This window comes from Lontra canadensis, unplaced genomic scaffold, assembly GCF_010015895.1.
Source record: "Lontra canadensis isolate GAN:19392208 unplaced genomic scaffold, GSC_riverotter_1.0 scaffold180, whole genome shotgun sequence".
In the NCBI taxonomy this organism is placed as follows: Eukaryota; Metazoa; Chordata; class Mammalia; order Carnivora; family Mustelidae; genus Lontra; species Lontra canadensis.
The window spans coordinates 878,100-892,837 of NW_022631174.1; the positions used below are offsets into that span (position 1 = coordinate 878,100).

The 14,738-nt window shown below is 38.5% G+C and overlaps 1 protein-coding gene across 1 annotated transcript in view; it reads right to left on the reverse strand.

Moving 5' to 3' along the window:
* Positions 1-454: 454 nt before the first annotated feature.
* Positions 455-14,738, reverse strand: part of PAFAH1B1 (platelet activating factor acetylhydrolase 1b regulatory subunit 1) — a 91,351-nt gene continuing 77,067 nt past the window's right edge. The window contains exons 8-11 of the mRNA XM_032846725.1: positions 13,347-13,575; positions 9,561-9,662; positions 5,283-5,439; positions 455-4,404 (exon numbers count right to left, since the gene is read on the reverse strand). Coding sequence (XP_032702616.1) covers positions 4,331-4,404; positions 5,283-5,439; positions 9,561-9,662; positions 13,347-13,575 — 562 coding nt within the window. The 3' untranslated portion in view covers positions 455-4,330. The remainder of the gene's footprint in view (positions 4,405-5,282; positions 5,440-9,560; positions 9,663-13,346; positions 13,576-14,738) is intronic.

Sequence of the window (14,738 nt, forward strand, 5' to 3'; positions counted from 1 at the left end):
GAACAAAGGGGGCATGATCCTTCTCTCTGGACCCTGACCATTACAAGAGGGAGTCTTTGTTGGGGTGTGTGGGGACACAAGAGCATTTACAATAGGTCATTCCTGGCATCAGCTCTCCGGTGCCTGGGCCAATGAGCTGGTCACTGTCAGAACAGGCTGCTGGAGGGAGGGTGGTGCTTTATACAAGTCTGGTTTGGGCAAGCCCACCCAGCGCCCAGCACCATAGCAAGAGCCCCTGCAGCCTAGTTACTGACCTCCTAATAAGGTGAAGGACAGAGAGAGCAAAGGCAGTGCCCGCACTGCTCTGGAGAAAAGCCTTCCATTGAGGCCCTGCTACCAATCTGCAGCTTACTCTATGACTGGTGTTGAACACAGTCCCATCTCCTATTAGGAATCAATTTAAAGGCTTTAAATCTCTGCTCCAGGACACCAAAAAATAAAAATAAATCACATCTAGTTTTATAGGCATTTAATAGTTTACCAATTGGTACAATAGGATTTTTTAATATGCAGAAAACATGAATAAATTTTGTTTTACACAGTCTGAGAGCAACAAATCTTACTGTAAAACACAAGAGCAATATTATATACATTCCTTTACTGATTTTTTTTAAATTGTGTCAATATCTTCAGTTAACTCTTACAATCTGGGAACTGTTTTCTCCAATCACCACCACCTCTGCAACATTCATATGAAATCAACGCTTGCCTTCATGTCAGCGTTAGGATCAACTTCTAACCCGAAGATTTGTGTTTGTTTCTATCATCTTCAGTGAGCTTTAGGATGCCTGAAGGATAGGCAGGACAAGAAAGCAGCTACTTACATGATATAGTGGAAAGATAAAAAGGCCAGTTCAGTCCAGTTGTGACTTGTAAATCCAGCTTGCCCTCCCCCCACCCTACTGAAAAAAACAAAAAACAAAAAAACAAAACCCAAAACCTTTTTCACTGATTTTGTACATGTCGCTTCTCTACTGGGAGATTCTTCTTTGCATCATCTAGATTAATTAACACATTGGACTTATATACAGCTGGACAGAAAGAGTAGCCATTTTAAGTGCCTTTTCCTTCAACAATTTTAATTTCAGTTGCTTAAGGATTATCAAGCCACCAATGTCAACAAAATATCCTTTAATTTTAAATAGTTTTTCTTCAAATAAATTTAAAAGAAAACTATTTAGTGAGTGATTTTACCTGGAAGTTCACAGAGAAACAGGAAGAGGCAAACAGGAGAGCAGGGCACTGACAGTAAGGAGACTGCGCTTGGTGATCTAGAGCCAAAGCTTCCAAAGACGACAGCGAGCGCTCCACAGCCTGGACGACTTGCTAACACTAGTGATTTTTAGAGCAGTGCGCAAGGGCACACCATTGGTCACACCACACATAGACAAAACAGGACGGTCTTAATCTCCTAAAGTGCAAGATGCCAAGTCAAAAAGCAACTATTCTCCGGGCAATGTCTACACCACAGCTTCCGTGGCTTGCACTTTCTAGAGTGCAGCTAGGACTTCTTGGGCACATTAAGGGTGGCACTGGAATGTCTGTTTTCACACACACAAAGTCAAATAATCATCTGAGGATGCAATTCTACCAGCTTTTTATTTCTTAAATAAGTGGCCAATTTGATTGAGAAAGTGACAAAGCAGCAGTGAACCTCTAAACCAATTCATAAATTCCTCCACTTACAATCCAAACCAGTAACCTCATCATTGTACTTATCCCAGGCAAGGCACAGGGTTAGACAGCAGACAGAGAAAACGGAGGCAACAGGAAGAAAGGGCATCAACAGGGCAGTGTCAAACAACAGTGCAGGAAACCGCACACCTCTGATTCCGGACTGTGGATGGATCGCTCTTCCCCACCCCCTTCATTATTCAAACAGGGCTCGTTACATTTGGATCCAGTTGAGGACCATCCCTGAGATTCAGTGTTTGCTGCTTCTTAAATGGAGGATGTCTGGTAGCTCAACTAAGCAGCAGGCTGTGGCAATCTCCCAAGTAAGGATAACTTTGTTTACAGAGTAATATTGTTTCTCCTCCTTTGTCAACAAAAGTCACTGTATGCTGCAGGGGGGGGGGGACCCAGCGGACAGCAGCTTTGTTTCCTCCTAAATCGGTACCATTTTTTCCCTTTATTGTTCATATCTATGAGTGATTTCTAGATGTTGTGGCTTACCCTTAAACAATTCATGTTGCTACATGCTAAAAATGAATTAAAATACAAGACATTTATACATGTACAAACAAATGTTAAGATGCACCATTTCTATGTTTTTATATTTCTTAAAATAGGACAGGAAATAGCAGCAAACGAGAACAAAGATATTTTCCATAGCTTTTGTAGAAAACTCCAGTCAGAACAGCTAAAGGGGGAAAAAAAAAAAAAAAGACTTCTGAACATGAGAAGAGCTGTGAGGCAATATTGTCCTGAAAGTTATTCTACTGAATTTAAGGAATTAGCTTAAGTTGTAATTTTTGTCTTCAAAAATAGCCATTAGTTCTCAGAACACTTTTCCTTCCAGAGATGTCGCTCAGGAATTATTAAACACAAAGCAAACAAACAAAAAGACACAAGTTAGACATAAAGCTGCTTCTAGTAAACATAAGGCCTAGTCTCTGTGTTTGTGTACCTAGAGGACACTAACTCTAACCCTTTGTCTTTTTCAGGAACCAAATTTCCATTAAATACTAAAAGGGACATCTAAAAAAAAATCACATATTATGCAAATGAATAAAATGCAATTCAGAGTAAGTTTCTTTGTTAAACTGTCTTTGTTATTTCTTTGTTCTGTTAACTTTTCAAAGGACCTTAAAAAAAAAAAAGGCTGTTGGTTAGCTAAGCAATGGAATTATTTATTTAATAATCTGCAATGAAATATTGTTTCCAAAGTCATGGATAAAAATTCTCTTAGACTTACTTGTAGTAACTTTGGATCACAATATACAATATATCAGGATGTGTAAAATGCTGAACAGCCAAACTCTGGGGTGTGTGTGCGCGTGTGTGATTTTCCTCTTAACTGGGAAAAATTCCCACAGAGTCAGACCTAGTTTTCAGAAGCATTAGGATCAAAAAGGGCTTGTTCTAAAGCATGGTATTCCACAGCAAAATTTATTCTACTTGTATGTTTTAGCACTTCTTCAAAAACCCAGGACCCAAAGACATGGAGGTTGTATGTGTGTGATATACATATACAGACTTATCCACTTACAGATAGGCCCATATAAACGTTTATATATAAACAAAAGGTGAAAACACAGTACATTTTTATGCATGCTCCATTAAACCCTGTCTTTTTTTTAGCTTGTAAGTTAAATACAGTTCAAATCAATAACAGATTCATGTTGAAAAAACAAACTGCTGTATTTCTCCCACTTCTTTAAAATGGGCAAACATAACCTTTTCAATATTTGTCATTATGTAATGCACATTGCACATCCCTAAAAAACATCAAAACAAATAGTGATTTGTACCATGACACACTCAATGGGAAGATTAAATTCTACTTGGAAGTCACATCACTATACAGTCTAATAGTATGGAGAATACAACTAGAAGTGTGTCTAGTGTGAAAAATAGAAGCTTAGAGTATTACAGTGTTTTGTTAACCTGTTTACAAAGCATTAAGACCCAAATGAAATAAATGATTTGCTATTAGCTGCTGAGATTTTTCTTATTTGAGATTTACAGTCATCTTCTTACATAAATATACCACTAGCCTCTGCTTCATAGGCTGCCAAAACATATGTATCCTATTCATTTGGCAAATGTGTCATGAAAAATTTTCAATGTGTAATCCCCATTAATTACATAGATGGTTCAGAAAATTTTGAATTGTAGCCTTATCATCTAACATCCTTAAAGAAGATTTATTAAGCACACTTAAGTGATGTTACATAGATACACATTTCAGAAAAAGCCCTAATAATCACCACTTTTCCCCAAATGAGGCCATCAAGTCAGGCACCAACAGATAGCAGAAAGAAAAACAGGAATTAATAATCCAACATAAAATGACACTGTCAACTATTCAGTTTAGTGCCCTAGTTCAATTTATTCAACTTCTGCCTTCTTAGGCCTGGTGTGACCAATGCCAGCCCAGGTTTTTAAACCCTATGGTACTTCTAGACAACGTATGTAAATTTACAGTATACAATTTGGATTCACCATGCATGAATACTTTGTGTGTAACATTTAATAAGCTCAATCTACATCCAGAATAATTTACATGAAAGGACAATATTTATTTAAACAGAGCTCAATGGGGTAACCATGGTATCATCAGAGTGCATCCAGAGGAAAATGGGAAGAGGGGCCAAATGAGACTCAATCAACGGCACTCCCACACCTTTACTGTTTGATCTACACTGCCAGTAACCACGTATGGTGCCGTCTTATGGAAATCTGAAAGAAAAAGAAAAAGCTTATTTTAAATCTAGATAAAATTTTCAACAAGTCACAAAATAAGCAAGTCCAAGTGCCAGGGATACTCATTTTTTTTTCCCTATATACACCCACACACCCACCCCTGGTTTAGGGAAGCTGAGATGTAATGATTAAGTCCTATGTTAATACTTTGATAAAAATACCTCCCCCATTTACCCCCCCCTCCCAACTAAAGCTGAATAAACACTCAAATCTGACAATAATAAGGGCACCCTCAATGTATCTATTAACTTACTATGTTCCCTATTAGTACTAAAGCTTGGTATTAATGCTTTATATTCATATTTAATTCTTGTAACAATCCTACGAGGTGGGCATTAGCTTTATTTTTATCATTAGATCCATCAAACCCTAGGTATATTTTATTTCACTGTATTCACTATTTTAAATTCTAGATTCAGATCCAGATAACACTGAGGATATTTATTAAACATAAATACGATTCTGAGTTCCCAGTACATGGTAGTATACACCTGTCAGAGGAAAAAAGGCGGAGTAAAATTTACTTTGAGAAACTTACAAACTAGTAGGGGAGGAAAATTACCCATCAGAGTGGTTAGTAAGCATCCTCTTCACAATCCTAGTTTCCAAAACCAATGTTGTGCATGGAGAAAGTAATTTTTTTTATTATAAGGCTGATGATGGAGAGAGAGAGTTAAGGAAAGGAGAATTTAAAACAAATGGTAGGAATCCACAAAGTTTTTAAACTGTCTTCTCTAGTCTGTCCTGAAAGCACAGTCATTTCTTACCTGGAAAATTCCACATGATTACATAAAACTGTTTACATCTGGCACTCCAAAATCTAATTGCTTAGAAACCTCATTACTCATACATACCCAAGGAGGTAACAAAGTGTTCATGCGCATTGAGGGTCTTCATGCATCGCTTGTTCTTGTAATCCCACACACGTAGGGTCTTGTCATCAGCACAACTCAAAATAAACTTCCCCCCAGAATGGAACAGAACTCCACGTACCCAGTTATCATGACCCACCTTAAAAACAAAAAGGTATTTAATAAAGGGATAAAGTATTTAAATAGCATCTAGAAAAATAGTAAGTCATTACTCAAAGCACAATAAAAAATGTCAATGCCAAAAAAGAGCCACTGGGATGACTGGAGAAAGTGAATGATGTCAAATCTTTTTTTTTTTTTTAAAGGATTTTATTTATTTATTTGACAGATAGAAAGATCCCAAGTAGGAAGAGAGGCAGGTAGACAGAGAAGGGGAAGCAGGCTCTCTGGAGCCTGATGCGGGGCTCGATGCCAGGACCCTGGGATCATGACCTGAGCCGAAGGCAGAGGCTTAACCCACTGAGCCACCCAGGCGCCCCCCCCCTTTTTTTAAATCATTTTTTTTAAAGGAATCTCTACACCCAATGTAGGGCTTGAACTCACGACCCTGAGATCAAGAATCAGATGCTCTACGGACTGAGTTAGCCAGGCGCCCCAATGTTAAGTTTCTTGAGTATGATCATGTTATTGTGGTTATACCGAATACCTTTATTTTTAGGAGATACAACTGTCATGGAATCTACAAGTAACTCTCAAATTGTTCAGCAAAATGTACACACACACACACAAACACAGAAAGGAAAACGTTGGCAACTGGTGACTCTAGGTGAAGGATACACAGGTATTTACTGCATATCCATTCATCCATTCATCTACCTACATCTCCTACCCCAGGAGTTCCAGTTCTTGCTATTTACTCTAAGAAATAATTAAGAATGGCCCAGAGATTTATTCAACAAAGATGTTCATCAAAGCACTGTATGTAATCAGTGATAAAATATCTAACAACATGAGCAGAGTCACATGCCTCCTAAGTTGAAGGTTTGCCACAAATATGTACAATATGATTATCAATTTTACATATAAAATCTCCACCATCTTCATCTACACAGGAATTAAAGAAAACAGCTTAGAACCGCACAGTCCAACAGGGTAGCCATTTAGTCACATGTAGCTTTTCAAATATAAACTAACTACCACCAGGGTGCCTGGGTGGCTCAGTGGGTTATCCATCTGCCCTCAGCTCAGGTCATGATCCCAAGGTCCTGGGATCGAGCCCCACATTAGACTCTTCGCTCAGAAGCTCTGCCTACTTGTGTTCTTTTCTCTCCCTGTCAAATAAATGAAACCTTAAAAAAAAAAAAATAAACTAATGAACATTAACACTATCAGCAATTCAGTCCTTCCATCTCACTAGCCACATTTCAAGAGCTCAATAGCTGCATGTGGCCGGTAGCCACAAATCTGGGTATTAGAGATACAGAACATCATCACAGAAAGTTTTACTGGACAGCCCTAGACTAGAAAATACACTTCATAGGTATTATAAGTGATATAAGGGAGATACTTATTTTCTTTTTTTAGCTTTTCTGTATATTTCTAATCTTTCTACAACATAAATAACCATATTGCTTTTGTAAAAGAACCAAAAAAAAGGGGAGTTAACAAAATAAAAAAAAAGATGAGCAAGGTGATATACCCTTTGTTCTAGGGGTGCCTGGGTGGCTCAGTTGGTTAAGCAGGTGCCTTTGGCTCAGGTCATGATCTCAGGGTCCTGGGATCAAGCCCTGAATTGGGCTCCCTGCTGAGGGGGAATGTGCTTATCCCTCCCCATTTGCCCTCCCACCCCTGGCTCATGTGTGTACTCCCTCTCTCAAATAAATAAAATCTTTAAAAAAATACCTTTTTTCTATTAATGTGACCTATAAAAGTCACCAATCACTAGACATAGAAACCTCAACAAAAGTTAGAATCACATTTCCGTGGCTACACCAAAATAAAGCAGTAAGAAGTACCCTCCTTCAGGGACGCCTGGGTGGCTCAGTGGGTTAAGCCTCTGCCTTCAGCTCAGGTCATCTCAGGGTCCTGGGATTGAGTCCCCCATCGGGCTCTCTTCTCAGCAGGGGGCATGCTTCCCTACCCCACCCCACCCCTGCCTGCCTCTGCTTACTTGTGATCTGTGTCAAATAAATAAATAAAATCTTAAAAAAAAAAAAAGTATCCTCCTTCAGCTGAAAAAATAGAAGCCAGAAACCTTTGGGGAAATTAAGGTGACCTGTTATTACAGGAGAGCACAGCACATGCTTTTTTTTTTTCCTTCTTAAAGATTTATTTATTTGACAGAGAGAGAGAGAGATCATAAGTAGAGATAGACACAGGCAGGGAGCAGGGGAAGCAGGCTCCCTGCCAAGGAGAAGGCCCGATGTAGGGCTTGATCCCAGGACCCTGGGATCATGACCTGAGCCGAAGGCAGAGGCTTAACACACGGAGCCACCCAGGAGCCCCTTTTTCTTTCTTTTTAAAAAGATTTTCTTTTCAAGCAATCTTTATATCTGATATGGGGCCCAAATTCACAACCCTGAGATCAAGAATCCCCACATTCCACTGACTGAGCCAGTAAGGTGTCCCATACACACATTCTGATTTTAAATGCAGGTGAGCTTTTTAAATAGTGATATAGCATATCTGAGCTCAGAATACTACTACAGGAGAGTTTAACTTTCTAACCTTTTTTTTTTTTTTTTGGAGCCCACTGTGGGGCTTGAACTCACAACTGGGAAATCAAGACCTGAGCTGAGATCAAGAGTCAGACACTTAACCAACTAAGCCATCCAAGTGCCCCTCTGATCAATTCTTGATGATAATTCCAAAGTGTCTATTGTATCCTACAGAGAGACAATCATTTCAACATATGGTTAGCACCTGAAGAAATCTCTAAAACAAACATGGATGCCCAATTACAAAAGCTGCTACTGAATTAATGCCTATAGATTCCCTTAGAACCTCCTTAGGCAAAGAAGAATCTTCACAATGCTTACATCATTTATATATACTTTTTAAAAAAAGATTGTATTTATTTGAGAGAGAGAGCATGAGCAAGGGGAAGGGGTAGAGTGAGAGAGAGAGGCAGACTCCCCACTAAGCAGGGAATCCACTATGGGACTCAATCCCAGGACTCTGGCATCATGACATGAGCAGGAGGTAGACACTAAACCGACTGAGCCACCCAGGTGTCCTCATTTATGTATCCTAATACCAAATTCTAGGTGCTCCTAAAAAGCATTTCCAAGTCATAAAGCTAGGTAACAACAGTAACATCAGAATGGTAAAATAGGGGCGCCTGGGTGGCTCAGTGGGTAAAGCCTCTGCCTTCATCTCAGGTCAAAATCCCAGGACCCGGGATCGAGCCCCGCATCGGGCTCTCTGCTCAGCAGGGAGCCTGCTTCCTCCTCTCTCTGCCTGCCTGCCTACTTGTGATCTGTCAAACAAATAAATAAAATCTTAAAAAAAAAAAAGGTAAAATAAACCAAATAAATTGGACCATGTGAACAAACAGATAATAGTTAAGTGGATTCATATTAAAATTAAATACCATGAAATATAGAAACAGTTTTTTTTTTAAAAAATGAATGAATCTAGGGATACCATGGTTAAGTGCCTGCCTTCAGCTCAGGTCATGATCTTGGGGTCCTAGGATCCAGCCCCATGTTAAGGCTCCCTGCTCAGCAGGGAGTCTACTTCTCCCTCCCTCCCCCCCCCTCCTCCTCCAAATTATGCTTGCTCTCTCTCTCAAAAAAATAAGAGTGTATTATAATCTCCTATAGGAAAAATATAATTTTAAAGATACAGTGAGCTAGGCTCTCCCTCTTGGCATTAATTGGCTTTGTAGATTCCTTAATATAAACATGACATTTTACAGGAATAATTTTCCTATCACTGTAACAATAGAATTACAAAAGTTTAAGAAAAATAGTGTTTGGGGCATCTGGGTGGCTCAGTGGGTTAAGCCTCTGCCTTTGGCTCAGGTCATGATCCCAGGGTCCTGGGATCGAGCCCCACGTCGGGCTCTCTGCTCAGCAGAGAACCTGCTTCCTCCTCTCTCTCTCTCTCTGCCTACTTCTCTGCCTACTTGTGACTTCTGTCTGTCAAATAAATGAATAAAATCTTTAAAATAAAAAAAAGAAAAATAGTGTTTATAAGGAAGTTCTTTTAAAGCTTGTAATAATTCAGATTATTTAATAAGATATCACAAGGCATCTAACCGAAAATATATAAATATAGTTAAGATACAAAAGAAGCAGTAAGATTATGCAAACTTACTAGGGTCATAAGGCACATGCCAGTACTGACGTCCCACATCTTAATAGTCTTGTCTCTGGATCCAGACAGTAAGAATGGCCCAGGCTTGCCACTTTTTTTAGTCTATAGAAAACATACAAAAATAAGTTTCCCACGTAAGACGTTGAGTGAGGACTTTAAATGATCTACATTTCCAGTTTTTATAAAAATGCAATTTTGGGGGACAAGTATTGTGTATGTTTATTACACACAATCTGATGTTCTGAAATATATATAAATTGTAAAATGACCATCATAATCAGGTTAATTAATATATCCATCACCTTGTATGAACATTCCCACCCCCTTTTAGGCAGTGAGAACACATTTTTCTTTAAAGTGAGAATACTTAAGATTTACCCTCTTAGCAAATTTCAAGTATATGCCACAGTATTATTAGCTGTAGTCACCATGCTGTATTTTAGATCTCTAGGACTTATTCTTCATATTTTTCTGTATTGAAATACACAGGTCTTTTGACATACATAGGCTATTACACAGGAAAGACCCAGATAATATGAAAACAGAATTATCTCTACTAAGATTACGATTCAGTTTCTATAATACTAATGGGATGATCAATTTACTGTTCAAGACTTCTGTAATCAAGAAAAAATTTAAACCTACTTAATTCAGTCTATACAGTCCAGCCAGAATCAAATTTATGACATGGTAAGTAGCCACCACCAGAGGGCAGTAAAAAGAATCTGAAAATGCAACCAGTCAGCCAAAATACAATACAAAATACAAAGTTACTACAGAAATCTCATTTTGTAAAAATAATTTTTGGGGATGGGGAGGTGGGGAGATGGGGGCTGAGGAGGAAGATTCTCCTCCTTCATTTATTAGAACGTAATTTAAAAATATCCACAATAGAGGGAAACAAGCCATAAGTGACTCAGGGATAGAGAACAAGGATGAGAGGGAGGTGGGGGATGGGCCAGATGGGTGATGGGAATTAAGGAGAACACTTATTGTGAGGAGCACTGGATACTGTGCTTTTGATAACAAAAGCAAAACTCCCCAATAGGGCTGTATCTATATAAAAGACGTGGTCAATTCTGGCTCTGCAATTTATTCAAAGAAATAATATTCTGTAACTTATTTTTAAGATATTAATCATAAAGACTGAAATAATGAAAGTACCAATTAAGAACCATGAAGAAATATAATGAAACTACAGACTAGAAAACCCAAAAGACTCCAAAAAATTGCTAGAATTAATAAGCAAATCAGTAAAGTCTCAGGATACAAAGCCAACATACATAAAGCTGTTGCATTCAATAATGAAGCAACAGAAGGGGAAATTAAGAAAACAATCCCATTTATAAAGGCACCAAAAATAGTAAGATACCTAAAAATAAATCTATCCAAAGAAGTGGAAGATCTATACTCTGAAAACTATAAAACACTGATGAAAGAAATGAAGACAACACACAAAGAAATGGAAAGACATTCCACACTCATAGATTGGAAGAACAAATACTGGTAAAATGCCTATACTACCCAAAGCAATCTACACACTTAATGCAATCCCTATCAAAATACCAACAGCATTTTTCACAGAACTAGAACAAACAATCCTAAAATTTGTATGGAACCACAATAGACCCCAAATAGCCAAAGCAATCTTGAAAAAGAAAAGCAAAGCTGGAAGCATCACAATTCCAGACTTCAAGTTACATTACAAAGCTGTAGTAATCAAACAGTACAGTACTGACACAAAGGTAGACACATAGATCAATGGAAATGAATAGAAAATCCAGAAATAAAACCACAGTTATATGGTCAATTAATCTTTGATAAAGCAGGGAAGAATATCCAATGGGAAAGACAGTCCTTTCCACAAATGGTGCTGGGCAAACTGGACAGCAACATGCAAAAGAATGAAACTGGACTACTTTCTTTAAACAATTTTTTTAAACAATTTTTTTTTTAAGATTTTATTTATTTGTCAGAGGGAGAGGGAGAGAGAGCAAGCACAGGCAGACAGAATGGCAGGCAGAGGCAGAGAGAGAAGCAGGCTCCCCAGTGAACAAGGAGCCCGATGCGGGACTCAATCCCAGGAGGCTGGGATCACAACCTGAGCCGAAGGCAGCTGCTTAACCAACTGAGCCACCCAGGCGTCCCACGAAACTGGATTATTTTCTTACACCACACACACACTTACACTAAAGACCTAAGTGTGAGACCTGAAACCATAAAAATCTTAGAAGAGAGCACTGGCAGTAATTTCTCTGCCATTGGCTCTATCAACTTTTCTCTAGATAGGTTCCCCGAGGTAAGGAAACAAAAGCAAAAATAAACTACTGAGACTACATACATCAAAGTAAAAACCTCCTGCACAGCAAAGAAAACAATCAAAACAAAGAGGTACCCTATAGAATGGGAGAAGGTATTTGTAAATGACATATCTGATAGTATTAAAAATATATAAAGAACTTCCATAACTCAACATCCAAAAAAAAATCCAATTAAAAAATGGGCAGAAAACATGAAAAGACATTTTTCCAAAGAAGACATTCACATGGCCAGGAAACACATGATGCTCAACATTACTCATTATGAGGGAAATGCAAATCGAAACTACAATGAGATATCGCCTCACACCTGTCAGAATGGCTAAAATTAATTAATAGAAGAAACAACAGGTGTTCATGAGGATGTGGAGAAAGGGGAACCCTCCTGCACTGTTGGTGGGAAGGCAAACTGGTGCAGCCACTCTGGAAAACAGTATGGAGCTTCCTCAAAAAGTTAAAAATAGAACTACCCTATGACCCAGCAATTGTACTACTGGGTATTTATTGCAAGAATTAAAAAAACCCACTAACTCAAAAGGATACATGTACCCTTTTATTTATAGTGGCATTATTTAGAACAACCAGGATACGGAAGCAACCCAAGTGTCCATCAACTGATGAATGGCTAAAGATGTAATGCTCACACACACACAATGGAATATTATTCATCCCTAAAAATGGGGGGGGGGGGGGAAAGGATGAAATCTTGCCATTTGCAGTGATATGGATGGAGCTAGAGAGAATAATGAAATAAGTCAGAATGTAAGTCAGAACGCTATAAGGAAATAAGTCAGAGAAAGACAAATACCATATGATTTAATTTAAGAAACAAAACAAGCAACGGTGCGGGGGAGAGAAAGCAACAAACCAAGAAACAGACTCTTAACTCTAGAGAACAAACCGATGGTTACCAGAGGGGAGGAAGGTGGGAGGACAGGTGAAATAGGTAATGGGTATTAAGGAATGCACTTGTGATGAGCACAAGGTGATTAAAAAAAAAACTCCGGACTCAGTTAGTGCTTCTATTGATTAAGAGTATCAAGAGGACTGCATATGAAATATTCTTTAAAATTAGTATTTAAGGACTGAACTGCATTCCACCATAAATTTATAAATAAAATAATTATGTTCATTAAAGGCTATTCTTCTAAAAGATAACTTTAACCTCTCCCGTAAGTTTTACTTTGCATTGGTATACTAACAATGGCATTTCTGATAAATTTAATGACCACTTTTACAGGAGAATCTATCATCCCCAGCACAAGTCAAGGGTCAGCTGACAACAATTAACACTGGTTAAAAATATAAGTAACTTCCACATGTCCGAAAGAGTAAAGACTTTCAAGATACAGAATTCTGGGATGCAGATTTGTCAATGCATTAACTGCCCTGTATCTGAGAATCAAAAAAGTTATCTAAGATTCTGATATCAGCAATAAAATAATGAAATGACATATAAATCACATACCTCAGATCCTGTTGCTTCAGAGATGGAAGAGTATGAGCTTTCTGGAGCCCAGGAAATACATTCTACCACATGCTCATGTTCTCGAAGCTCAGCCTTGCATTCCTTTGTTGCTACGACCCATACGCGCACCGTCTGATCATTGGAACAGCTGGCTATCAGAGTGCCGTCCTGATTTGGCCGCACCATACGTACCCATTCTCTGTGTCCCGTGAATGTCTTCACACAGTAGCTATCAAAATAAGTAATAATTTACATAATGAATGGCAATTTCTAGGACACTTTCCAGAAGCAATATAAAACTAGCCATGCACTGGAATGAAGAGGGTGGCACCAAGTTAGAGTAACCACAGGCAAGTCAAGAGAATAAATGTACATTCACGGTTAATAAAAGATGGGGACAGGCCACAAAATCAAATTATCAATTAAAATGTGCTGACTGGAGTATTATCAAGGAGGTAATCAATCAACACATTATAGAAGAAGCTACAACACATTACAGAGAAAAATAAAATCTTCTAAAACAAAACACACACAATAAACCTAACAAAAAAATTTATAGCCTTGTTGGGAAAAAGACACTCTCTACTAATCTGGGTAAAACTAGTAGTACGTTAAGGTTTTTTGTTTTTTTTTTAAGATTTTATTTATTTACTTGACAGAGATCACAAGTAGGCAGAGAGGCAGGCAAAGAGAGAGGGGGAAGAAGGCTCCCTGCTGAGCAGAGAGCCCGATGTGGGGCTCGATCTCAGGACCCTGGGAATCATGACCTAGGCTGAAGGCAGAGGCTTTAACCCACTGAGCCACCCAGGCGCCCCGTACGTTAAGGTTTTATGGTAACAATCATGTGTCATTCTAAGCACAACCAAATTCAGCCTAATAAGGGAATACCTGCACAAATGTTATTATGTTTTATTTCAACCCACAGAGAAATCACCTAAAAGAAGACCACAGAGAAATAAGCCACTGAGGGCAGCTGGGTGGTTCAGCTGGTTAAGCGTCTGCCTTTGGCTCACGTCATGATCCCAGAGTCCTGGGATGGATCCTTGTGTCTTGTCTGGCTACCTGCTCAGTGAGGAGCCTGCTTCTCCCTCTCCTTCTGCGCTCTGTCCCCTCCACCCCCATGCTTGTTTTCTCACACTCTGCACTCTCAAATAAATAAATAAAACCTTAAAAAAAAAAGAAAAAAGAAAGAAAGAAGCCATTGCATAGAAAATGGGTCTCAAGGACATGGAAGTTTCTTTTATAATTTTCCTGTTCCTTTCTCGGAAACATTTAAGAGATTAAAACCTCATATTAAAGTATATAAACACAACCAGCACCATGATCATTTGGGGTTAAAGTCAAAATAATTGGTTCAGAACACATTTTGGCTATTTGTTTTATATCTCTTCA